Raw genomic sequence first — 25,610 nt, 5'->3', positions numbered from 1 at the left:
AGCTCTCTTATCTGTCACACACAGAGCTACACAGAGTTAACTGTGAGGGGAATTTCCCCTCTCCTCATGGCTCAGTCAGCCGTCAGTTTTGGCGTAACAGTAAACAATTAAGTTGCTACTAAAATGTATACACCAGTACTTAGGAGCACTTCCCAAACAATTCCTGTGTCAATTGAAAAAGATGTGAATCGATAGTATTCCTTTAAACAAATTGTTGTTAACACTCGCCTGTCTGGCAATCCAGCAACAGGTTTTTCCTCTTTAAAGAGAATTAAACAAACTGTGAGATAGAAAGAAAGGAGGGGTATGACCTGATTGAGTACAAACAACTCCTATTCAAAAAATACAAAACTTTATTTAACATTTGCTCATTATTAAAACATAGAAGATAAATTTCCACCATGGTACCGTACATTTCTTCCAGAGTAAAATGAGCCATAATTGACTTTTCTCCTATGTTGCTGTCACTTACAGTAGGTAGTAGAAATCTGACATTAGTTAACTGGGTTAGTTCATCTCTTCATGGGGGATTCTCAGCATGGCCTTTATTCTTTATAAAGACATTCCCTGAAATAGATTTATACGAAGATGCTGGACAGCCTGCCTGCTCACCGTACACTTTTTTGACAGTTGGACGGAGCAGCTGCCATTCAATAAGTGCTTTTAAAAATAAAGAAAACCATAAGAACCCCCTATGAGATGGGCTAGTTAAAAATCTGTCTGTAATGTCAGATTTCTACTACCTACTGTAAGTGACAGCAACATAGGAGAAAAGTAATTTATGGCTCATTTTACTCCGGAAGAAACGTACTTCTTATTTGTATATGTTAACATGTATTTTACATTTTAAGATTTTCATGACAGAGGTTCTTTAAGCATCCTTTAACGCAGCTTGACTAGAACATGCTATCTATTTGCTCCCCGCTAAGGGCAATCCACCAATGGGAAAACGAGAGGGTAGATAACAGTCAATGTAAAGGCACACACACACTGACATGCACTCGGGCAGTGATGGCCCAATGTAAATAGTCAAGCAGCAGGGGCACAAGTGAGCATGGCACCCCAGCACATCTCTGCAAAGGTGTGGGCCTTAAAAAGCCAGTCCCATCCCCAGCAGTGACGATATTGAGGAATGGGTGCTGATAGTTCACTTAACCCCCCCCCCCCACACACACACGCCGTTACATCTGCCCCATCCTGCTTCTGATCTTCCCGCTGGTGGATACTGTTGTATCACTCTGAGCTTCTTCTGATTCTTTTTCTAACAAGAGGTTTTGCTTCCTCTTATCTATCGCCATTACTTCTCCACCATGGTAATTTCTTCTTTATGGCTGAGCTTGGTTTTACATTATCCCTGTCTTCGCACCTTGGTTGGTACACATGAGCTCTGATCAGTTGCTCCTCATTACTTCTGTTCTTGTCCCAGGGACCGTGACCAGGTGACCACCAGGCAGCAAAGTAGTCCACCCTCCACTGAGGTAATGGCCCATCATGCCTTGAAGGGTGCTCTGGTGAAGACATGGTCACTTAGATTCCATGGCCCACACCAACCACTGGTGCTGAGTTCAAAAGGGCCCTGACAGTTGTGGAGGGGGTAGTCTTAAATGACAAGGGAGGGAGGTTATAGTGAGACATTATAAGATCCATATATGCCCTTATAACTCTTGGACAATGTCTGCTTCTTTGGAGAGATTACAGAACAGCATGTAAAAACCCAACAAAGAAATGTATAGAAATGCTTCAGAGTTGCATAGTTTTTCAAAGGATTCCCTCATTCTCCTCAATATCTAGAATAGTGGAATATGAGTTTACCCAAGAATACTTGTAACCTAATGTGTCAGCATTATTGTTAGATAGGTTTAAAATATTAGGCTTAACATAAGTATGTTAAGGTTGTAGGTTGTAACAATATTTATGTAAGTTACTAAACCAAAATGACAGCCACGAGTATAGTATTTTAAAATGCTTTAGCTACTTGCCTTTTTCTGTTTGCAGCCTCCAGATTACGACGCAGTTGATCCAATAGATTTTGAGAACTTTCTCATGACACATACCAACAGCCAGAACTATGAACTTTTTCACGAGCTTGGGGACTTCCCAGAAGATGATCTGGATCTTATCTACAAACCGAAAGACTGTAGAACACTGCAGCCTTCAATGCCAGAAGAAGGGTAAGTATTATATTTTTCGGACTATAAGACGCTCTGGACAATAAGATTCACCTACGTTTAGAGGGCAAAAATCTGGGGAAAAAATACTAAACCTGGTGCGTCTAAGGTGCAGGGGCGTCTTATGGACAGTTTCTCCCAAAGCTGTTTCTAAGCTACATTGCCCAGCTACACTACACTGACACATTCTGCCCTCATCAGTTACACTGCACTACACTAACACTGATCCTGCTGCTGTGCTCCGCTCCCCCTTGCTCCGGTTCCACTGATAGACATGCTCCTCTTCCTGCAGCTGTGGATATAGTGGTACACACCGGCCGCCTACCGCTATACAGCTGTTACTGTATCCCCAGCGCAACACATTCGCCAGGTTCACGTATGACGTGCAGCACATGTGCCCCGCTGGGGCTACAGTAACAGAACCAGTAATAAGGAAGCACTTGACCGGGAAGTACGAAGGACCCGGAGCTGTATAATGGTAGACGGCCATTATTTATCTAAGACAGCAATTGTGGACAAGCACCATCTAAAATAGTAGTATATTATGCTAGGAGGAATGTGCTAATTGGGTAATTGTAGCATTTGAAAGGAGAGAAGAAAGCACCCAATATAAGAAGCACCAGACCACTTAATAGTATTCCAAAAATAATGCAAACTTTATTGGTAAACAGTAACCAGATTAAAAATTAATAAAAATCACCTGAGGTGATAGCAGCTGTGTACATAAAAATAATCCAATAATCCAATAATCACAGAGGTATCAAAATCTCACAGAACCTCAGTAAAAAGCCAAGTAGAAACCAGACCTAAGTAAACAATTGATAATAGAGTAATTCACACTTCCATCACATATAACATATAATTTAACCCCAGAGCTGTGAGCAATAATAAAGGGACAACTAAGCCTATCAATAGGGCAGGGATAAATAAATTAAATAAATTGCACAAATCCCAATAATAATAATTACACAGTAAACACTGAAGTACCTAGGAGGAGAGACTGCAAAAAATAGTCTCAACTGAATGAAGAGGTGAGCAGAGTGTCAGTGTGACAAAAAGTGAATGACCACAGATCGTGTGGAAAAATAGATAAGCTATAGGAAAGGTACTGAAAACGTACATGGCAGAGGTAGGAGAGATGTACAGGTAACAAAATGAAATACTACAAAAACAAGAATCGGCTCTTGGGTGCATACAAATTGCTATAATTTATTAATTACAAAAATACTAACAAAAGACTCTTACCAAACAAAAAGAAAAAGAAAGAAAAAGAAGAAGAAGAAAATGATTGCATACCACTTCAAAATACATATGGGTATAATAAATTTAAAAGAGTCACCCCACCCTACTCGCGACCTAAAGTAGTAGGTTCTATAGAATCATTACTTTTCTGAACTTTATCATTAACGTTCTTGGTGATGGTATACCTTGTTTTTTAAAGCCTTATTCTTTCTCTTATTTGTCTGCCTTCCCTGCTGCGCTTGCGCCCCTTTTTCCCTTACTCGGTAAACCATAGAGGCTGTTTGATTTTTGAGACGGCGCAGGAGCGTCTGGGTTGCCAAGCAACCCGACGTCTCCTGCGTGATGACGCGGCTGCGTCACGTCTATGGGGTGAATCTGTTTACTCAGCGGGGAAGACCGGCGGGGTTTTTAAAAGCGCTGAACGCCACTTGCAATCTGCCTCCTTCTGAAGCGGGTTGAGCCCGCGCAATGCGTTAAGGCGAGCGGCTGTTACCTGTACATCTCTCCTACCTCTGCCATGTAAGTTTTCAGTACCTTTCCTATAGCTTATCTATTTTTGCACACGATCTGTGGTCATTCACTTTTTGTCACACTGACACTCTGCTCACCTCTTTATTCAGTTGAGACTATTTTTTGCAGTCTCTCCTCCTAGGTACTTCAGTGTTTACTGTGTAATTATTATTATTGGGATTTGTGCAATTTATTTAATTTATTTATTTCTGCCTTATTGATAGGCTTAGTTGTCACTTTATTATTGCTCACAGCTCTGGGGTTAAATTATATGTTATATGTGATGGAAGTGTGAATTACTCTATTATCAATTGTTTACTTAGGTCTGGTTTCTACTTGGCTTTTTACTGAGGTTCTGTGAGATTTTGATACCTCTGTGATTATTGGATTATTGGATTATTTTTATGTACACAGCTGCTATCACCTCAGGTGATTTTTATTAATTTTTAATCTGGTTACTGTTTATTATTTATCTGCTAACTCCCTGCTTGATCAGTTCCAGTCTTGCTTTCGCTCTAACCTCTCCACAGAAACAGCTCTAACAAAGCTATACGCTTGCTATACACCAGCGGTTCTGGATGTAAGCCTGACTTCAGGGGCATAAAGAGATAATTTGCATATTCGGCAGTGGTGCATTGTGAGTAACCACAGTTAGGCCGAATCCACACTATAAGCGCTTTTGTGTGTGTGCTTGCGTTTGATTAGCGCTTGCTGAGCGCTTGTCAGAAAATCGCTCCCATTCACTTTCATTACATTTGCGGTAAAAAGCGCAGCGAATGCGTTCATTTTTTCACGTACGCAATCGCAGTGATTTTTACAGCAATTTTAATGAAAATGAATGGGAGTGATTTTTCAACAAGCACTCAGCAATCGCTAATCAAACACAAGCGCTCACACAAGCGCTTATAGTGTGGATCCGGCCTGACACACTTAAATCTGAATTATCGCAAATACCTTCTGTTTTAAGAAGGCAAACCACACTAAGCATTCCTTTAAAGTGGTCAATGATCTTACAGCTAAATCCAAAGGCAATTATTCCATGCTCATCTTTCTTGATCTGTCATCAGCATTTGATACTGTTGACCACATCTTACTCTAGCAGATACTTTCATCTGTAGGCATAAAGGGCCTCGATTTTCCTAGATATCTTCCTATCTTTCTGGAAGGTTTTTCACAGTCTCTTACTCAGATCAGATCTTCACTCCACATCCTTGGTTTATGGGGGTACCTCATGTCTCTGTCTTTGACCCTCTCCTCTTTTCAATTTACACAGTCTTGGCAACTCTACTCAACTTATTTGGTTTTAAATACCACTTATATGCAAGTGATACACAACTGCACCTCTTAGCCCCAGAAATTAACTCCCTTCTCACACGTGTTCCTGATGCCTTGTCTGCTATATCCTCTTTCATGACCTCTCACTTCAAGATAATCTGTACTCTAAAATTCTTACAATAAAAAGCATACCATTCTATTCATCATGTTCTCCTGGGCCCCTCTTTGCTGTTTCTGCCACTCTCTGCTGAGATCCTGGCTTGTAATTGCCAGTTTTAGGCAGTGTTTACAAACAAAAAACATGGCTGCTAACCAGCATGTGACAGGCTCAGAGAAGCTCAGTCTGTGACTCATACAGAGCCTGCAGGGGGCATGGAGAGAGTGTGTATAACTTCTATCCTATCACAGTAGAGCAACACATTCCTGCCAGACCTGACAAAGCCGGCAAAGGAAAGAAGATTAGATTAGACAACAGAGATAATACAGCCACTGTGCAACTAGGAAAGAATGCAGTAAGACAGACCACATTACAACAGGTATAGGAACTTATAGGATAGAAGAAATAAGGCTGAAAATTTTGTTACAGAGTCTCTTTAAAGGACATCCGAGGTGAAAAAAAATGATGAGCTAAACTATTGTATCTAATCTCCTTCTACTAGAAATAACTTTTCTAGTTTTCCATCAGTTGTATTTTATATTTAAATCTAGTTTTTAAGTTTTTGCTGTTTCATGAACTCTGCTCAATCACACATTCATTGAAGTATACCAGGGCTAAAATCTATGAACTATTGCCCCTTTTTTATCTTTTTTCTGCTCTCAGAAGCCGTTTTCTGCCAATAAAGTGTTTATGGCTGTAATTCCTTATCAGTGAGGGTTACGCTATAGTCAGAGCCGGTCCCGACCTGGAAAGAAACTGTCACGTACATACCTGATTTTTAACTCTTTTCAGGCAGATAAAGTAAAAAAGGAGCATAGCATAGTTATTTGTGTACTTGGCACTGTACATACACAATATATCATTATGTCACATGTCACCTCAGGTGTCCTTTAAAATTTAAAATGAGTAAAACAGAACTAATCCTGTTCCTCCATCTCTGTTCACCTCTTTGCCTGATATAGCCATAAATTAATAACACCCCTATAACTTCAGGTCTCAAAGCATGGTGCTTAGTGGTAATATTTGACTCCTCTCTTTTATTCATTACATTCACTCCATAACCAGCTCCTGTCATCTCCAACTCAAAAATGCATCTTGCATCCAACCTTTTCTCACTTAGGACACTAATAAAATCTTAGTACATGCTCTCATATCTCGTATTGTATTATACTGCTTTGTGGAGTACTAATTAAAGGTGCGTACACACGCACTACAGCAGCCAACGACGGGTCCGTCGGCACCTTCCTCTGGGCGGGTCATTCAGGAACAGCCTTATTAGTCCGCCGACAGTGCATACACACGCACTACAGTTTGCTGAAAACCTGCCCAGCGGGAGGTGCCGACGGACCCATGGTTGGCTGCTGTAGTGCGTGTGTACGCACCTTAACAGGCTGGCTTTGCTCCAATCTGTACTGAACTTGGCTGCTCGACTCATTCATCTTCTTCTCACTCTTCCTCTGCTGTTTCTCTCTGTCAAACACTTCATTAGCTGCCAATTATTGAGAGGATTCATTTCAAACTCTTAACCCTAACCTAACCTACAAAGCTCTCCACAATCTCTCTCACCTGTACATCGCCTCACTAGTTTCCAGATAGCAACCCAATCGCAATCTCAGATCTGCACATAACCTTCTATTGTCATCCTCTAGAATCACCTTCTTGCATTCACATATGCAAGATTTCTCACATCCTTCACCCCCTCCTCTGAAATCCCATGCTCCAACACGTCTGTCACTCTCCAACCTTTGAAATCTTTAAACGCTCCCTCAAAACTCACTTTTTCCAACAAGCATATGCTCTACCTGATGCCATTCCCCCTCTGGCCAAGTTGTACTGCTTACTAGATCACCTAAAAGCACACTTCCTCTAGGTTTGAATATTGTATAGTGAGTACATGTGGCGTCTTGGTGCCAGGCAGTTCGGCGCACGGCGCACTGAATGACGTCTCTCTCTGCTGCCGCTAAACTCCGGGGTGACGTTAAATACTATTCCCCCTCCAAAGTTGTCGCAACTCGGAGGGAGATGTAATTAGGGGTCTTGCAGCCGCCTGCGCGCATCGTAGCATTACTGCTATGACGGCATCCAGCTTCAGCGCTCGCCGCTCTTCGCCCTGCGCCGAAATAACCTGCTTCATTGTATACTACCCCACCTCTTGTCCCCCCCCCCCCCCCCATTTCTTTAGATAGTTAGAGCGCAAAGGCAGTGATCTCTCACCGTTTTGTGTCTTAGAATTTGTTATTATTTTTTTGTCTTGCAATTTGTTATATATTTTATTCATCATGTTTTCTTTTTGTTTTGTTTTTGTCACTGTAATTACCAATTCTGTATTATATACCAATTCTATATTTTGTATATTGGTATACACCATTGCCCGTATTTTATTGTACCCTATGTTTGTTTCTTATGCTGTGCAGCACCACGAAATATATTGGCATTTTATAAATAAATAATAATAATAACTAATGGTGCAAAATTTTGCTCAGATGAGACACTTTGTTCAAATTTTTAAGATCGAATTGTACAGAAAACCACGCAGTATGTGGAGAAAATCAGCGTGTAATGATTCTATGGTTTGTTGAAATACGGAGCTGAAGTTACTTTTAAAACACAATAATTCGGCTTCCAGCAATTCCTGGAAGCCGAATTATTTCATTCCCCACCATCCATGGCGGCCTGGAGGGGGAATAGTATTTAGCGCGGCCGGGAACTTGTGCAACAGCAGGATCAGCCATATACCGGCTGTATCCTGCGCCCAAGTCTCCTGCGCCGATACCTCTCGTACGCTAGTAAGCCATATCTGCTTTTTAATTTCTAAGACTTTTATTAAAGATCACAGTAGTGTACATTCAATTTATGCTACATTACAATTAAGTTGGTCCTGACATTTACATATCACTCGAAAAAAAAGTGCAATTTGACACAACTATCTGATTTATAACTACACTTAATGCGTACAACATAAAAAAAATTTAAACTAGGAATTTAAACTAGGAACCTTAACTGGAAGTCTCATAATAACAGCAACGTCATTAACTAAGCTGTTACTTACCGTATTATCTGTCCATTCCATCAATTTTACTAATGACATGACTTACACATCGCACACATAGTAAAACTTGTGCTACCTAGGTAACACATGGTTGCTAGGATAACGCATGTTACACTACTTGCATAATGTGCATTATACCAGTAACGCATACGTTACTTTGGTAAGACAAGTTGTACAATGTGCGCAATGTCAGTTGCATAAATGCCAGTACAATTCCTGTGCCCATGCTAATTTTACCTTTTAGATAATACAGCAACAAATGAGGTTCACTGCCTGACTAGAGTAAAGAGCACACATGGTCGACTGCATGCAAATGTCAGCCAATAAAATTAGAATTAAATGCATTGGGGCAAGCTGGTTAGTGCATAATTTATACATTTAGCTATCATGCTGTGCATTTACGTAATACAGCCCAATTTTTCCCAGTTGCTACCAATAACCTACAAATAATCACTTACTATAATTGTGTTGCACTGGGCAGGCATTTGTCAGATATCCATTGGATATTTCCATCTTCCCAGTCAACTTGTAATCAGAGATACAGAGTGATAAAGATGGAAAGGACAGAATTTAAATAGGCTTACATCCACTTTATTGATCACTTGGGAGAGAATATTTTCTAAGGTTTATGTTAAATGCACATAAATAAAGAAAACAAGTAATTGCCTAGATACCTTTCCATTTTCTATATTCTGCTAGTAAATATTTACTAATGGCGTGCTACTAAGTGCTAGTAGTGGCCGTAGCCTTTTTTTTTTTTTTTTTTTTTTGGCATAACTTTATATATACCCATCACACAAAGACATTCCATGTGGCTAAGAGCGCAGGATGAGACTTGCTAATCCTTTGTGCAGACACAGCACCTGTAGTATAAAGGAATGTTATCTGTGCATTCATTGCTTGCTTAATGCAAGAGATGACCTGAAAAAGGAGGGATATTAATAGATATTAAAATGTAGCCTGAAACATTGTTTCTAGTAATATCTCACTGAATGTCATATTGTTTTCTTGTCTTACCTTATCAGGGCGGAACAGGATCTACATGTCAGAGACTGTATTCAGACTTATTTAAGGGACTGGTTAATTGTCAACAGAAAGTAAGTATGCATACATAGCTGGCAGTATACGAAGCGTAAAGTCTTGCCTTGAGAATGGTGTATGTAGTGCTAACATCTCCTGAGCTGTATTACATGTAAGAACATCCTTCCACAGTATCTACATATAGGTAAATCAATATACAAGTAGACAATATAAATGTCGACTTGTATATATATCAATATACCAAGTAGAAGGATCAATTTAATCACATGAATCATGTCTCATACATATAGGTTAACTGGTCAATGAAAAACTGACCTTAGATTACAATAGGAACATAAGACAATGACATTAGATTGCAAGCTCCTCTGAGGGACAGTTAGTTAGTGACACGACTATATGCACTTTACAAAGTAGTAATAATACATAAGGAGAGAGAGCCCTGCCAAAATGAGCTTACAGTTTAAAGCAAACCCGAGGTGAGAGTGATATGGGGGCTGCCATATTTATTTCCTTTTAAACATTACCAGTTGCCTGGCTGTCCTACTGATCCAGTTGACTGTAGTAGTGGCTAATTTACCCCAGAAACAAGCATGCAGCAATCTTGTCAGATCTGACATTAATGTCAGAAACAGCTGATCTGCAATTACTTGTTCAGGGTCTATGGCTAAAAGTATTAGAGGCAGAGGATTAGCAGGACAGCCAGGCAACTGGTATTGCTTAAAAGGAAATAAATATGGCAGCTTCCATAACACTCTCACCCCGATTCATTTTAAAGTGTACCTGAGATGAGAAATGTCTCAGGTTCTGTACTTACCTGGAGCCTCCTTTAAACCCCGTTAGGGCCGCTTGTCTTTCGCTGTCTCCCCGGGTTGCTCCAGTCCCCGGCAATTCAGCCCAAAAGCCTGCCTGAGTAGTGCTTCGTCGCACATGCGCAGTCCGGCCAGGCACGCTCCCCCATCATGCTCCCATCCCTGGGACCAATCTGCACCTGTGCAGTAATACTGCGCAGGTGCAGAACACTCCCAGAGACGGGAGCACGACGTTGGAGCGCCCCGGGCCACGCATGCGTGACGAAATGCGATTCGGCCAGGCTTTCAGGCTAAATTGCCAGGGACCGGAGCCACCCGGGGAGATGGCAAGGGGCGAACGGCCATAATGGGGCTTAAGGAAGCCCCAGGTAAGTATGGAATCGGAGATGTTTCTCATCTCAGGTTCCCTTTAAGGGGTTAAAGGTATAAAAGTCTAAGGAAAAATATGTTAGTGATTTACAAATACAGCAAATAAATGAGCAAATCACTTCCATCTCCATGTTGGACAAATTAGTAAAATGCATTTCATAGTCTGATGATCTATAATGTTTTATTTTTAAATTATTTTTTAATGTGTCATCTATTAAAATAAATTTGTGTTAGAAAAATTCTTATTTGGCAATTAAAGCTATTAGAGAGTAAATTCTAGTCAAACAGCCAGCAGATGTGAAGGGCAGTTTACAGCTGCTGTTGTAAAATCAGAGTGCCTTACACGGCAGATGTACTCACACAGGAGCATATCATCGCTGCTCCCATCTCCTAGCAAAGTCTTTTGGCTTCATTGAGAGGAGAAGGCTTTCAAGCACGTATCTAGCGCTGGTTTAGTTATCAGATGTCCCAGCTTGCTTTAAAAACAAGGTCATTCCCTGTGTTAATGGGTCTGCAGGTAACAGTGGGAATGATCGCAATATCGCCATTTTACTGTATGGTTGCCATCATTCCTAAATGAAAAAAAATCACAATGTATGCAGATTTCTAGAGCATATTGTTGATGTTGCCTTTTTCATTTACTGCATGTAGTCTTATATTGGCTGTAGCTCTGATAATATATATGCAGTAATAAAGTGATATGCTGCTGTATTTTGTCTTGGATCATTTCACCACTCTGAAGGTGGCTGAGTACAAGAGAGATGATAGCAGAGAAAGATTAGACCACTAGAGGGCATAAAGTGCCAGCTTTATTCTTTAATCATATTGCACTGCACACTGATCTCTTGCTCTGAATATAGAATACACATGTATAAGTAGATAAATACTAGTTCTACTTACATAACAGATGTATTGCACTGTCCACATTATGATTCCTGTGAATTTTATAAAGGAAAAGCAGAGAATCCTATTCTAGACAGTTTCCATCTTGGTTATCTTCCCTCACTCTTTTTTTCTCCTCTTACTAATTGAGTATTCATTACCCACTTTCCTCCCAGAGTCTTCAGACACTCCCACTGAGGTCTATACTAGGAAGTACACTGTCTTATGTCATTAGATGCAGGGGAAAATAAAGGGAAGAGCTGGAATATATTATAGATTAAAAGACATGCAACTGTTTTGCCAGCCGATGGCAATTAAAGGGCCAGTGCACCTAAGGTATGTGATAACTCCAAACCATAATAGCAGAAAAAGTTTTGAAAGTTTTGAATGCAGGATTAGCATCTTTATCACTTAACACACTCAGACCAGTTGCTGTTCAAATTTGATTTTTATGGTGACAATCCCACTTTAATGTCATATTGATCCTGACTAATAACAGGACATTGTTTGAATTTTTGCAGACGTTGCTAACAATTAATGTGATCACTTGTAAATGTATTTTTGGCAATATATAGTGCACAGTGCTTTGCCAAAAGCATTGAACAGTTCACATTACCCATTTTCCCTCAAAGAGTCTAATATGCCTACCACATTCTAGGGGCATTATTAGAGGGGAAGCTTGGTAACCTCCCAGTATACTAGCAGAAAGCAAAACAGAATGTCCCATAAGCCAGATATGGTGTATCTCCCCAGCCATTTTGTGTCGGAAGTAAATGTACATCTATAGTCAAAATCTTCAGGTTGCCGATTTGATAGACAACAACTAAAAGAGCTTCCATCTGCCCCCTTACAGTTTGCAGTCAGTGTAGTTGGTTTCTCCATTGAAATTACTTCTGGCTCCGACTATGGGAACAGTGAATCTGTCAGAAAATTGCATCATTTGTACCTAGCATTAAGCTTGTTGTGTATAGGAGAACTAGAAATGATACAAGACTATCTCAAGAGGTATCCAAATATAAATACTTTAATCTCTTCTCGGCCCACAACCTTTGGCAAGTCATTATCCTCCTTCTCCAAATCATAATGGCATATATGTAGGTGATTCTTCTTGAGATAGTCTTCTATCAACCTTCCAAAATGTGGCTACAGGTCTCTTTGAGCTGCAGATTTAGTATACTCTTTCATATTCGATATGGATCTGGGCACTGTACACAGCTATCAGGTGATATATATTTAGATATGTCTCAGGAGCTCAGCTTTAAAAGCAAAGGATCAATACAGTGGCCAGGATACTAGATGTATTTTTGATAGGAGGTTATTCACATTGATATTATTTATCCATAGTGCCCAAATGTTATCTGTATTGTGTCAAGTGGGGTGTCTGCAACTCAAAACTTGATTTTTAAATGTGGTCACATATTTAAGGCAGCACTGCTGAGAAAGTTTGCAGCAGGATCTCTCATGGGGTTTTTGCTTGATCTGTCATCATAATGCTGTTCAGACTGTAAGAGGGCAGTCATTTTACACTTAGGGGTGCAGCAGCCAGGGGTCTGTCGCGTACCTCAGTCGTCACGGTAGCAGACACCATTATCATCATGCACCCGATTGAGCACTGTCAGCTGAGATTTTCCAGCATGTTCAATCAATGCATTCCACCGATTTCAACCCAAAATTGATCAAAGCAAAATATTGGGCAGACATATTGCCTCGGATTCTCATCCGATTTGATAAATTCATAGAATCGGATGCTCGATTGGGCCACAAAATCGGTAGACCTTTTGTAATGATCCGCTCAGCTGGCTGCACAGGCAGACAGCTGTTTGACCATTCCTTATGTCTGAGAGATGCAGGTCTCTGGAAAAGAGACCTGGCTTCATCTTGCAACTTTCAGAGTTGCTTTGCTGAGGGATTTGCATACATGTAAATTGCCCAGCTGTCTCGTTTGAGGGCTGGCAGTATAAAAGCCTTCTGCTGACCAGAAGGCTTGGCTGGTCATAACGGTTTGTTAAATACACTTCTGGAGTGTCAGCCTTCCCTGTTGGATTGTTATAGGTATCTTAGAGCAGCGTTTTTCAACCGCTTGTTGCCTGGTGTGCCGTACAGGTCTGGCCTCTCGCCAGACCTGTTCCTACTGTAGGAGCGCAGGAGGGGGGAAGCAGCGCTAGAAGGAGGGGCAGTGGGGGCAGCGGTGGGGAGGGGGGAAATATCCCCCTCCCTCACCTGGGACCCCTCCTTCTGCCTCTCTCCCCCTCCATTTAGCGGTGGCAAGTGCGGGCTCGGCGGTGGGGAGGCATGCGGAAAATAACTCACCACTTCCGCGTTCCAAGCGCCGGCAGCGTCATGTCGTCAGAACTCCGCCTTCAATGCTGCCCACTGTGCTTCCTGATTAGCGGAAACACAGTGGGCGGCATTGAAGGCGGAGATCTGTGACGACATGACGCTGCCGGTGCTTGGAAAGTGGAAGTGGTGAGTAATTCTGCGCATGTCTCTCTCCTCGCCGCCGAGACCGCACTTGCCACCGCTAAATGGAGGGGGAGAGAAGCAGAAGGAGGGGTCCCAGGTGAGGGAGGGGGGGATATTTCCCCCCTCCCCACCACTGCCTCCACTGCCCCTCCTAGCGCTGCTTCCTCCCTCCCTCCTCACTGTCCACTAGGTCGCGCAAACACCTGCGCCCCCCCACCCCCCACCCCCCCTGCCATTCCCCGGAGAAAAATATGGTCAGAAAGTGATCCCCGGGACGGAAAAGGTTGGGAACCACTGTCTTAGAGTAATTCTGGGGACTGCACTAGGCAGCTCCTCTAGTGCAGTTAGCCTGCTTATCTGTTTTGTCTATGTTGCCTCTCTGCTGTGATTGACCTGTCGCCAACGGTGGTCGATAGGAAATCGTCCTGTCTGTCTGTGGGTGCTAACCAGTGGAGCGGTTGCTACTGGTAGCCCCTTCTGTTTCATCTGTCTTACTTGGATCGCACCAGCCTCTAGCGGTAGCGGCTGTGGATCCTTCTGATCTGCTTTCTTGGAGTATAGCTGGAGCAGTGGTTGCCACCGGCTATCTCATCTGCCTGTCCTGCTTGGATCGCACTAGCCCCTAGCGGTAGCGGCTGTGGATCCTTCTGATCTGTGATCCTGTCCCTGAACACAGATCGCACTCACTCTGGCGGGAAAAGCAGTGGATCTTTCCTACCCTGTCCCTGAACTTGGATCGCACTCGCTCTGGCGGAAAAAGCAGTGGATCCTGCTAAGCTCTGTTGCTTTACTTGGATCGCACTCGCTCTGGTGGAAAGAGCAGTGGATCTTTTCTATCCTGTTCTCCCGTCCGTCTGCCTGTCTTGTCGGATACGAACGCTTGCTGTAGGCTCGGTGAGTTAACCGTTAAGCAAGCGCGCGCGTTCTCTGTTTCATGTTTGGGTGGCGGGGGTTAGTTAGGCGTGCTTGTCTCTGTTGCGCTTAACGTGCGGAGATCGCGCAGTAAACGCGTTCGCTGTTGCGAATGAGTGCGGTGGTTGCGTTTAGTTAGCGTTTGTTATTTTCCTTATCTTCTCATTGTATGATGTGCTGTGCCTTTGCTACTCTCGTGCCCTGTCTTGCTTTAGTTTTGTGTCACCTCTGGCAATCGCCTCTCTCGCGATTGCGTTCCTACTTCGTTTCTGCTGTTGTGTGTGCACCGTCGCGGGTTGGCGACTAGATTGGTGGACATACGTACATTCCTCCTCTGTGCTTATTCGGTCTTGTGTCGCTGTTAGCAATCGCCATCTCTTGCGATTGCCTTCTCACCTGATCTTCATGGTTGTGTGTTCATCGTCGCTGGGTGGCGACTAGATTGGTGGACACACATACACTCTGTCGCTTTACTCTCTCTCTTTAAGGGCTATCTTGCCCTGCGTTTCTTCCCTTCGTACAATTCCTGTCTGGCGTCTGTGGCTGGGCAGAGGATCTGTTCCTCTGCACTCCACAGCTCCATCTGCCGACAGGAATTTCCCTCTACAGGTGTGTTGCACCTTTTGCTGGGTTCTCTCAAATTATACACTTGTGGAGGATTTCCGCAGTGTCAGCGCGCGTCCTGTGCGCTGACCACGGAGAGAATTCCACAATCGTTACACCTTTATTGTCACATTATGCACACCATTGTTGCATTTTATAATGCTTTACTGAATAATTATATAGAAATACAGTATTGCCTGTACAAATATGCTGATTTGTCTTCCAAGTTTAGAATATCTTGATAAAGTAACTTCTTGTTCTATTCCCAATAATTAATTTGCGTGAGAAAATCTTAAAACACAAATTTACTGCTGCTATGCTCACTATGACCCAGTCTGATTCCTATACTGTGAATTATGAGTATACAATCAGCTTTTTCATTTGCACCAGACTCCTGCTGAATGACATAATGAAGTTAAAAGAAAGTAGGTCTCATGTTGAAGGATTCCATTGTTTCCCCAGACAGCTCCTGAGACATGAACTTAGATTACATTTAGCTCACATACAATTATGCTTCACTAAATAAATGCAGACTTTTTCCTTCTGATCACATGGTCAGTAACACGCACTTAATGATTTTCCTTTTTTTCTAGGAATCAAGAGAATTCCGGTACAAGCAACTTTAGCAGAAGTGGATCTAGAAAGGATTTCCAAAAAACCCTTCAAAAGCAGATATTTGAGTCTGATGAACCAGAAGGGAGTCAAAATGAACAGGTATTTATTTCACGCATAGATAGAAAAAAACAAGATTGTAAATATTGTACCGTTTAAGGAATGACTTCAAAAATGTTTTGTAAGTGAATTTTCAAGGAATCAGGTTTTGTCTTCAGGCATATTTGTAAGCTAAATGATAATGCTAACATTTGTATAGCGTTTCCCTGTGGGACTCAAAGCACTTGAAAGCTGCAGGAATGCTCCCTATGTCACCCTCTAGTGTTTGGGACTCCTTACTGAATTGATACTGTCCCCAGCCAGTATTTAAACCCTGTTCTCCTATGTCAAAGGTGGTGCCCTTTACCAGTTCAATATCCATCCATCTAGCTTTGCTACTATTTCTCCTGTATGAGACAGTCTCCTCCCCTGAGGCCCTGTTTACACTTACATCAGTTGGTACGTTTTTTTTTCCTTCTCCATAGCAGTGCGTTGTGAAAAAGATTTCAGTTAAAACGCGTTAAGTGTGAAAGGTGCCATATTAAAACATGGGACTTACTTTGAAAATCAGTTGACCTTTCAGTTATAACTGAGAGCAACTGTTAACGGGGCTTGAGGCTAGAGAACATCAAGTGAGAATGAGTGGAGAAGATGGTGACTGAGAGGTTAGCCAGAAATGACTAGAACTAAGGAGATAACATTGAATGCCAGAGTCTCTAAATAGTATCTGTCAGGTTCCCAGCTATGAGCTAATCTCAGTAAAGTATAATGTTTTGAGTCTGAGTGACCTGTAGTCAAGACAGTACATGTTTATGTTGATGTGACATTCCAGTGCCTCTAGAAAGAACACCTTTAGGAAAGTCTGTGTTTACATAATAGCTCACATCTCTAAAGCAAGGTACAGGAGAAGGAGGATGACTGGCTGCCTTAGCCCAGCCCCTTCCCAGAAGCCATTGCAGGAGAAAGGTTAAAGTACCCCTGAACCGAATATTGGTTTACATGCTTTTAATCACGTTTTATCTACATTAGATTTCCATTGACTGGTTGTCATTTAGAAAAGCAGAGCTTTGCTATTAGCACACTATCTTTCCAAGCTCAATCTCCCCAAGCCCACACAGGTCTCCTGCGCACTGAGCAGTCACACATTAATATCGGAACGATAAACAGGGAGTGAAAGGGGCATTTCTAGGGACAGACTGAGAGGAGGAGATCTGCCACTTCCTCCTCATCCATAATCAACATTCCTCGGAGTTGAATATTACGGGAGAGCAGAGCGGAGGCTACAGGGGGTGCTGTACTATGAGGATGGTAGTGTGATATATGTCACAGCACCGCATAAAACACATGATTAGAAGATTCAGGATTCAAGCACTTATTATCATTGTGAAACACAACGAAATTACTTTAAAAAGCATGCAAACGCTGTCAGAAGTGGGATTTGAACCCACCGCTCGGCCATCCAGAATCATCTAATCTACATGATTGTTAAGGGTCTATGGCTACAATATTAGAGACAGAGGATCAACAGGACAGCCAAGCAATGTGTATTGTTTAAAATTAAATGTCAGCCTCCATATCTCTCCCTCATCAGGTCCCCTTTAAATCTGTTTGCCTACATTTTAAATATCGTCTGACTGCTCTCCCCTCTGCATGCAAAGAACAATAGTGGACACTTTAAAACTTAAAGACATGATGCATTATGAGTCCCTGACAAGATGCATTATGGGTCTTGCTTTTGGTCATGTTGAGGTTATAACCTGCAAATATAAAAACAACAAAAATAAATATAACAAAATCCTGGTAGCTCTGGTATGAGGTCAAATATAAATCTTTCCTTGGAAAGCCTGCACATTTATAATCAGCGGTCCGTTTAGCAAACCGTAACAGATCGGATCCTAACGGATGTGAACAGATCCTATGTTAATCAATAGGATCCATTCACATTGCTCTGTTGGGGAATGGAACCCTTCGGCCTGTTCCGCTAAATGGACCACATGTTTGGGAAGGGAGTGATTTTCGGAATTGACGGACGCATTCACCTAGTGCGAATGGAACGGAGGGTCATGGATCAAAAACTGATGCCCAAAGAAATTTGATACGTTTCACAGATCAGTTTTATATTCGTCCAGCATGAACCGGCCCTAATAGTTGTATAATAACGTTCCCCAAGCTTGAATATAATAAATCTCTTGTTTCTAAAGATTCCTACAACATGCATCAAACATCATAGAATAAATCAGGACACAGTTGTCTGCAGGAGTATATATGTTCTTTTGTTGCACTGCCAGTAATGTGTTGCTGTGTATCTCCTTAGGGCGATGGAAGTGTTTCTGCAGGCTTACCTGGTGAATCCGCAAGAAATACCCTTACATCTACTGACTTTGATCTGCGTGGCCTGAATCCAGAAAGTCGTTTGAAGAACTTCCTTCAGTTTTCTAATGTGGAGGACATGGAAAGGCAAAGTGAGGAATTACGTAAGGCCAACAGACAGACAGAGCTGTTTGCCCTCAGCCCACCTATGGATGATGTAAGTAGAGAATATGAACAATGTCTTGGCCTACAAAATCAGCCATTATCTCAAACAAGAGTAGAAAGTGTCTTGCAGTCAATGACGCATTAAAGAGAACCTGAACTGAAAATAAAAAAGTCTAATTTACCATACACAGGTCATACTTACCTCCTGTGTAGTCTACTACTCAATCTCTTTCTCCTCTCCTCGTCCCATTTGTCCACTGTGATCAATGGAAGTCTCCGTCCTCTATTTTAAAAATGGCCATTAACCCATAACAGCTTCCTGGTCAGCACACTGTTAAATTGTAATATCGCCTACATGAGCCATAGGAAAACATGGACCTTGCACATTCAGTTGTAACTGACAGCTGCTGATATATAACTGACAGCAACTGGTATATTTCAGTTCCGACAAATTATTGTCAGAACTGGAAGGGATCACTGTAAAATGAAAATGGTGAGCTTCTGAGAAAAACTGACTGTGAGGTTAGTATGTAATATTCATTTGCAGCTACATCATGTGTTAATTTTAAATAATTTTACTCGCTTCAGGTTCCCTTTAAAACAAATGGAAGTGGAGCATACTGTACAAATGCAGCCGAAACCAAAGTACTACTTTTGTCACAGGTCGAACAGTAACATTCTGTGACTGTAGGGACATACAGCTAGTATGATTAGCTAGTCTTGATGGCTGATTTGCATGACCAATTTACTATGCAAAATGTAAAATAGTTTCCCGTTGGCCTCAGGCTGCTTTTTCACTTGTTTTTTGCGTTGTGGTGCGCATCGCATTTTTTTGCATTGCAGTGCGATGTGGCTAGTGCAACGCATTGTTGCACCAGCCACATCGCACTGCAACGCAAAAAAAACTCACTCATATGAGGGCGCCAACAGGGTCATATGGATAGCACATGCTGGGCAGGAAGTATGCCACGGGATTCCCTGGGATTCGCGTTGGTCCTTCCCACCAGCCCGCATACATCAAACACTTCATGGTAGCAGACATTGGTATATAGGCAGCCATGCCTTGACCACCAGCCTGTTTATACACCTATGCTGAATTAGGCGGGTAAGATCTTTAGAGGGTGTGAGTACACCACCTGTAAGCCACCCTCTGCTTTAATGCAATGGTGTATGTTAGGTGAGCAAGCAATGGTGTAGCTATGTTTACAAATACAATAATTATCTAATTTCAGTAGCAGAGTATCATTATACTGTTACTCCAGGAGGTACAGACTACATCTCAGTAAGAACCCACAATGCACATTATTGCAGGCACAATTCCTCACTGCAATGCTGCAGCCAAGGTTGGTTGTCCACCATCCAGTCATACGTCAAAATACAATAAATGGCCGGCACACCAGACAGCAATTCAGATGTTTATTTGTTCACCATGGAATAGATCCAACAATTGTTTCTGAATCATATGCTGTACATGTACTCCTTTGTCAAGGTATATCGCACAGTGACCGCCACAGTGTACTTTTATTCCAGGAAGTACAGACTGTATGTCAGTAAAAACACAAAAGCTCTTAACTACTTGCCACACAATCCTAAATTAAAACTGATTTTTTTTTTCACTTTTTGGCTTTACGATTTTTTACTACTGTTTGTTAATCACCTTTATATTTAGTATATTATTAAAGGAGGAGGCACCAAACTGAGTATAGATCCATAGTTGCTCTATGGAACTCACTTCCACAATCAGTACGAGAGGCTCCCTCTCTGGACAGCTTTAAAAAAAGGCTAAAAACCTCTTTTCCCTAGCCTTTGAGACTGCATAATGCAGGGTCACAGCGCTTTGAGTACCCAGGGAGAAAAGCGCTATATAAATATTATTGTTATTGTTATAGTTTATTCGCTGTGCGGAGTGGTCATCACACAAACATAATGTGTTGCAGGGCACCCAGGCAAGGGTGTGCAGAGAGATGGCCACTTCAAACAGCTAACATCTGTCCCTCCTTTGATACTTCATTGTGCTTTCTTCCTGCTCAAATTAGCAGAACACAACTGGGATTGGCCTTCTGTGTGTGGGACTCAGGGAGATGTACCTAACTATTTCCCTATTCCCCTTTCTCCTCTGGCTAATGGACTCTTGAAATAAATTGTCAGAGTGTGTGAATCTTAATCTTCCATTACAATATTTAGTATGGTAGTTTTGATATAATTCCACCCTGTTTTGTTTTAAAGGAGGACACTGTTGAAATCCGCCCTTTACCGGATTGTCCAAAGGAACACATGGGATACAGGATAATGGTCAAGCTGCATACCTTAAAGTACGGAAGTGTTTTATTTTTCCTTGTAGCTCATACATATACAAAATATTTAATTATCATCAGTTTTAGATCCTGTCATGTACCATGGGTATATTAATTCAACTGTGAATATGCACTATTCTGAACCTTTTATTTTATTATTTCCTAAACAATAAACTAAACTCTTTACAACCCAACTATAGATTCTAGACATTCTTAAATAATCCATCTGATCTGATAGCTTGATAAGCCCATGTCACATTTTTGTGTCCAATTAAGTTTCTGCAACTAAAGTTAAAATTCTATTGAAAATATTGGTCACTTGACTTCAAGCAGTCCAACTTGATGTAGATGGAAGCATGCTTTGCTGATGGAGCACTGCCACTTTGCTCAAAATCATCATACTCTTCATAATGCAAGAGAAAAGCTCTTTCATACAACTCTGAGAGCTGGAGTTACTTAGGGCTCTTTCACATTAGAGCCCTTTTCCTGTGTTTCAGCGCGAAGTCAAAACTTTGCGTTAACCAAGGTAAACCCGTTAACCTGACGCTGTGTTTTGGTGCGTTGCGGTTCAATGCACCCGGGAGCGTTGAACCGACGGGAGCCGGCATTTTCCCGTCGGGTTAATTAATTACTACCGCTGCTAATCAGTGTCGCACCGCTACATCCCAACAACATGCCGCAGGCTAGACAATGCGTGCAGGAAACAGCTCCTGCACGCGTTGTCTAATGTGAAAGAGCTCTAAGCCATTATACACAGATGAAAGTAGCTCTGAAACTGAATACCCAACCCTCTAATGTTTTGTTGTTGCTGTTGTTATCCCACTCCTTGTCCTTAGATTGTAAACCTATATGCAGGGCTGTATTTAGGGTTTGGGCTCCCCTAGGCACCCCAAACCTACAACTCCCCCCCCCCCCCCCCCCCCCAGGAGGAGGACGTTGTCGGTGAAAATTGGGCGTGGCCACAGAATGCAGTGGGCGTGTCCATAACACCGTGGGTGTGGTCAATTAAAATTTCCTAGTAAGAGTGCAGCCCAAAGTCGGTGGGGCCATGTTTTCTCCCCAGGTATGAGTAAAGTGACCCTAAAAAACCAAGTAGGAAATGTCCCCCCTCCCAACCCCCCCCCCCCCCCCCCCCCCCCCCCACACACACACACACACACACACATTAGCCAGTGTTCTCTCGCACAAAATAGTGGTAGGTATTAGATTGTAAGCTCCCCTGAGAAAAGTCAGTAACATGACTGTTCTCTGCAAAGTGCTGCAAAAGATGCCAGTGCTATATAATTACATAATAATATGGTAGGACATTAGACTATGGCAGAATTAGATTGTAAGCTCCTCAGAGGATAGTCAGTGACATGACTACGTCCTCTGACGTACTGCTGAAGATGGCAGTACAATACAGTACAGTAGTATGGCAGCACGGTGGCGTAGTGGTTATCGCTCTCGCCTTGCAGCGCTGGGTTCCAGGTTTAAATACCATCCAGGTCAACATCTGCAAGGAGTTTGTATGTTCTCTCTGTGTCTGTGTGGGTTTCCTTAAGACACTCTGGTTTCTTCCCACATCCCAACAACATACAATACAGATAAGTTAATTGGCTTCCCCTAAAAATTGGCCCTAGACTATGATACTTACATACACATATGACTATGGTAGGGATTAGATTGTGAGCCCCACTGTAGGACAGTTAGTGACAAGACAATACATACTCTGTACAGCGCTGCGTAATATGTTGGCGCTATATAAATAACTAGTATAAGTACAGTCAGTGGCGGCTCCAGGGTTTTTTTTGGGGGGGGGGGGGTGCTATGCAGGTGCTGGACCAATTTTTGTGGCTATATCCTGCAGTGCGCGAAAAAATGGGCATGGCCATGACCAGATGAGGGTGGAGCTAACTGTAATTTAAAGTGAACCCGAGGTGAGAGTGATATGGAGGCTGCCATATTTATTTCCTTTTAAAGGGACACTTAAGCCAAATAAAAAAAAATATAGTTTTACTTACCTGGGGCTTCTACCAGCCCCCTGAAGTTGTCCGGTGCCTACATAGACTCACTCCGATGCTCCTGGCCCTGCCGGCAGCCACTTCCGGTTTTGGTGACAGGAGCCGACAGGCCGGGAACGCGAGTGATTCTTCGCGTTCCTGGCCGTAATAGCACCCTCTATGCTGTTATAGCATATAGCATATATCATATAACAGCATAGAAGGCGCTACTACGGCAGATTTGATCAGAAATACGAGCAATATTGTCAGCACAGATTTGATCCGAAATACGAGCAATAATGTCAGCACAGATTTGATCAGAAATAAGAGCAATAATGTCAGCAGATTTGATCAGAAATACGAGTAATAATGTCAGCAGATTTGATCAGAAATACGTGCAATAATGTCAGCAGATTTGATCAGAAATACGTGCAATAATGTCAGCAGATTTGATCAGAAATATGTGCAATAATGTCAGCAGATTTGATCAGAAATACGTGGAATAATGTCAGCAGATTAGATGAGAAATACGTGCAATAATGTCAGCAGATTTGATCAGAAATACGAGCAATAATGTCAGCAGATTTAATCAGAAATACGTGCAATAATGTCAGCAGATTTGATCAGAAATACGAGCAATAATGTTAGCAGATTTGATCAGAAATACGAGCAATAATGTCAGCAGATTTGATCAGAAATACGTGCAATAATGTCAGCAGATTTGATCAGAAATCCGAGTAAAAATGTCAGCAGATTTGATCAGAAATACGTGCAATAATGTCAGCAGATTTGATCAGAAATACGTGCAATAATGTCAGCAGATTTGATCAGAAATACGTGCAATAATGTCAGCAGATTTGATCAGAAATACGTGGAATAATGTCAGCAGATTAGATGAGAAATACGTGCAATAATGTCAGCAGATTTGATCAGAAATACGAGCAATAATGTCAGCAGATTTGATCAGAAATACGTGCAATAATGTCAGCAGATTTGATCAGAAATACGAGCAATAATGTTAGCAGATTTGATCAGAAATACGAGCAATAATGTCAGCAGATTTGATCAGAAATACGTGCAATAATGTAAGCAGATTTGATCAGAAATACGAGCAATAATGCCAGCAGCTTTGATCAGAAATACTATATTTTTTTTTTTATTTGGCTTAAGTGTCCCTTTAAAAGGAAGTAAATATGGCAGCCTCCATATCACTTTCACCTCGGGTTCACTTTAAATTACAGTTAGCTCCACCCTCATCTGGTCATGGCCATGCCCATTTTTTCGCGCGCTGCAGGTTATAGCCACAAAAATTGGTCCAGCACCTGCATAGCACCCCCCCCCCCCTCCCCCAAAAAAACCCTGGAGCCGCCACTGACTGTACTTATACTAGTTATTTATATAGCGCCAACATATTACGCAGCGCTGTACAGAGTATGTATTGTCTTGTCACTAACTGTCCTACAGTGGGGCTCACAATCTAAATATTTGTGCGTAGAATTGAACTTTAACATTATTGATATTATTGTTTAAACATTTTACATAGTTTTGACAATTGCAGTTAACAAATACCAATAAATAAATATGCAGTGCATAGTTCAATAAGAACATCCAGCAAAGCATGTTTTGGTAGCAGTAGTACAGCAAAGTCAATTAACAATAGGGTGAGGGCCTTGCCTTAAAGTGTACCTGAGACGAAAAGAGTCTCAGGTTCTATACCTACCTGGGGTTTCCTTAAGCCCCTTGGAGGTCGCTCGGTCCTTCGCCATCTCCCCGGGTCTCCCCCCCCCCCCCCCCCCCCCGGTGAGCAGGCGCAGAATGCTCCCGGCTATGGGAGCATGACGGCGGTGCATGTGCGGCCAGGCCATGCATGTGCAACTCAGCCAGGCTAGTGGACTGTCCATCGGAGGACAGGAGCCACCTGGGGAGATGGAGAGGGACCAAGGGGACTTAAAGTGAACCTCCAGACTAAAAATCTACTCAGCAGCACTGAAAAGGCTTGGTGTTTTTTTTTACAGTTTCACAGCATCAGAACTTTATTTTTCTTACCCAAGCCTCATTTTTAGCTGCACAGAAGCTAAGCTCCGCTCCATCAAAGAAATTGCATGGGCATTTTTCCCCTGATGCTCTGCAAAGCATGATGGGATTTCTGATGTTGTTGTTCTTGCTGCCTAGCGGGTGCAGCTGGGAGGGGTGATCAGGACACAAGACAGTGGGAACTGTCTCATGCTCCCTGTCACCTCCTTTCAACCAAAAACATGGCTACCCCCATGAAATCACAAACATCTGCCTGTTCTTTTAAAACAGGGTGGGTAAGAGATTATTCTACCTATCTATTTTAATTAACATAACTAATGTAACTTAATGACAGTATGTTTGTTTAGGCTGAAGTTCCTCTTTAAAGAGAAACCATGGCCAAGGATTAAACTCTGTCCCAATTAGTAGCTGATACCCCCTTTTCTGTGAGAAATCTTTTCCTTTTTTCAAACAGATCATCAGGGGGCTCTGTATGGCTGATATTGTGTTGAAACCCCTCCCACAGTGGGATGTCAGGACCATGGTGCTGACATAACACTGTGGGAGCCTTGATGCATTGTGGGAAATAACTGTTTCCAACTGCCAAAAAAGCAAGCAGTAGCTATTTCCACTGACATCACCTGCCAGCAGTAAAAATATCACCATAGGATAAATGTCAGAATGTAAATCAGGGAGAGGAAAGATTTTACAATGG

The 25,610-nt window shown here is 42.2% G+C and overlaps 1 protein-coding gene across 2 annotated transcripts in view; it reads left to right on the top strand.

Annotated features, from left to right (window-relative positions):
- The window catches only part of DOCK8 (dedicator of cytokinesis 8), a 222,880-nt gene that overhangs the window by 39,121 nt on the left and 158,149 nt on the right, over positions 1-25,610 (top strand). For both annotated transcript variants that reach the window (XM_068235948.1, XM_068235941.1), the window contains exons 3-7: positions 1,996-2,171; positions 9,427-9,498; positions 16,074-16,194; positions 18,446-18,658; positions 20,833-20,918. In XM_068235948.1, the coding sequence (XP_068092049.1) occupies positions 1,996-2,171; positions 9,427-9,498; positions 16,074-16,194; positions 18,446-18,658; positions 20,833-20,918 (668 nt within the window). The remainder of the gene's footprint in view (positions 1-1,995; positions 2,172-9,426; positions 9,499-16,073; positions 16,195-18,445; positions 18,659-20,832; positions 20,919-25,610) is intronic.

The sequence above is a fragment of the Hyperolius riggenbachi genome, chromosome 1 (assembly GCF_040937935.1).
Source record: "Hyperolius riggenbachi isolate aHypRig1 chromosome 1, aHypRig1.pri, whole genome shotgun sequence".
Lineage (NCBI taxonomy): Eukaryota > Metazoa > Chordata > Amphibia > Anura > Hyperoliidae > Hyperolius > Hyperolius riggenbachi.
This window is presented reverse-complemented; position numbering and strand designations above follow the sequence as displayed.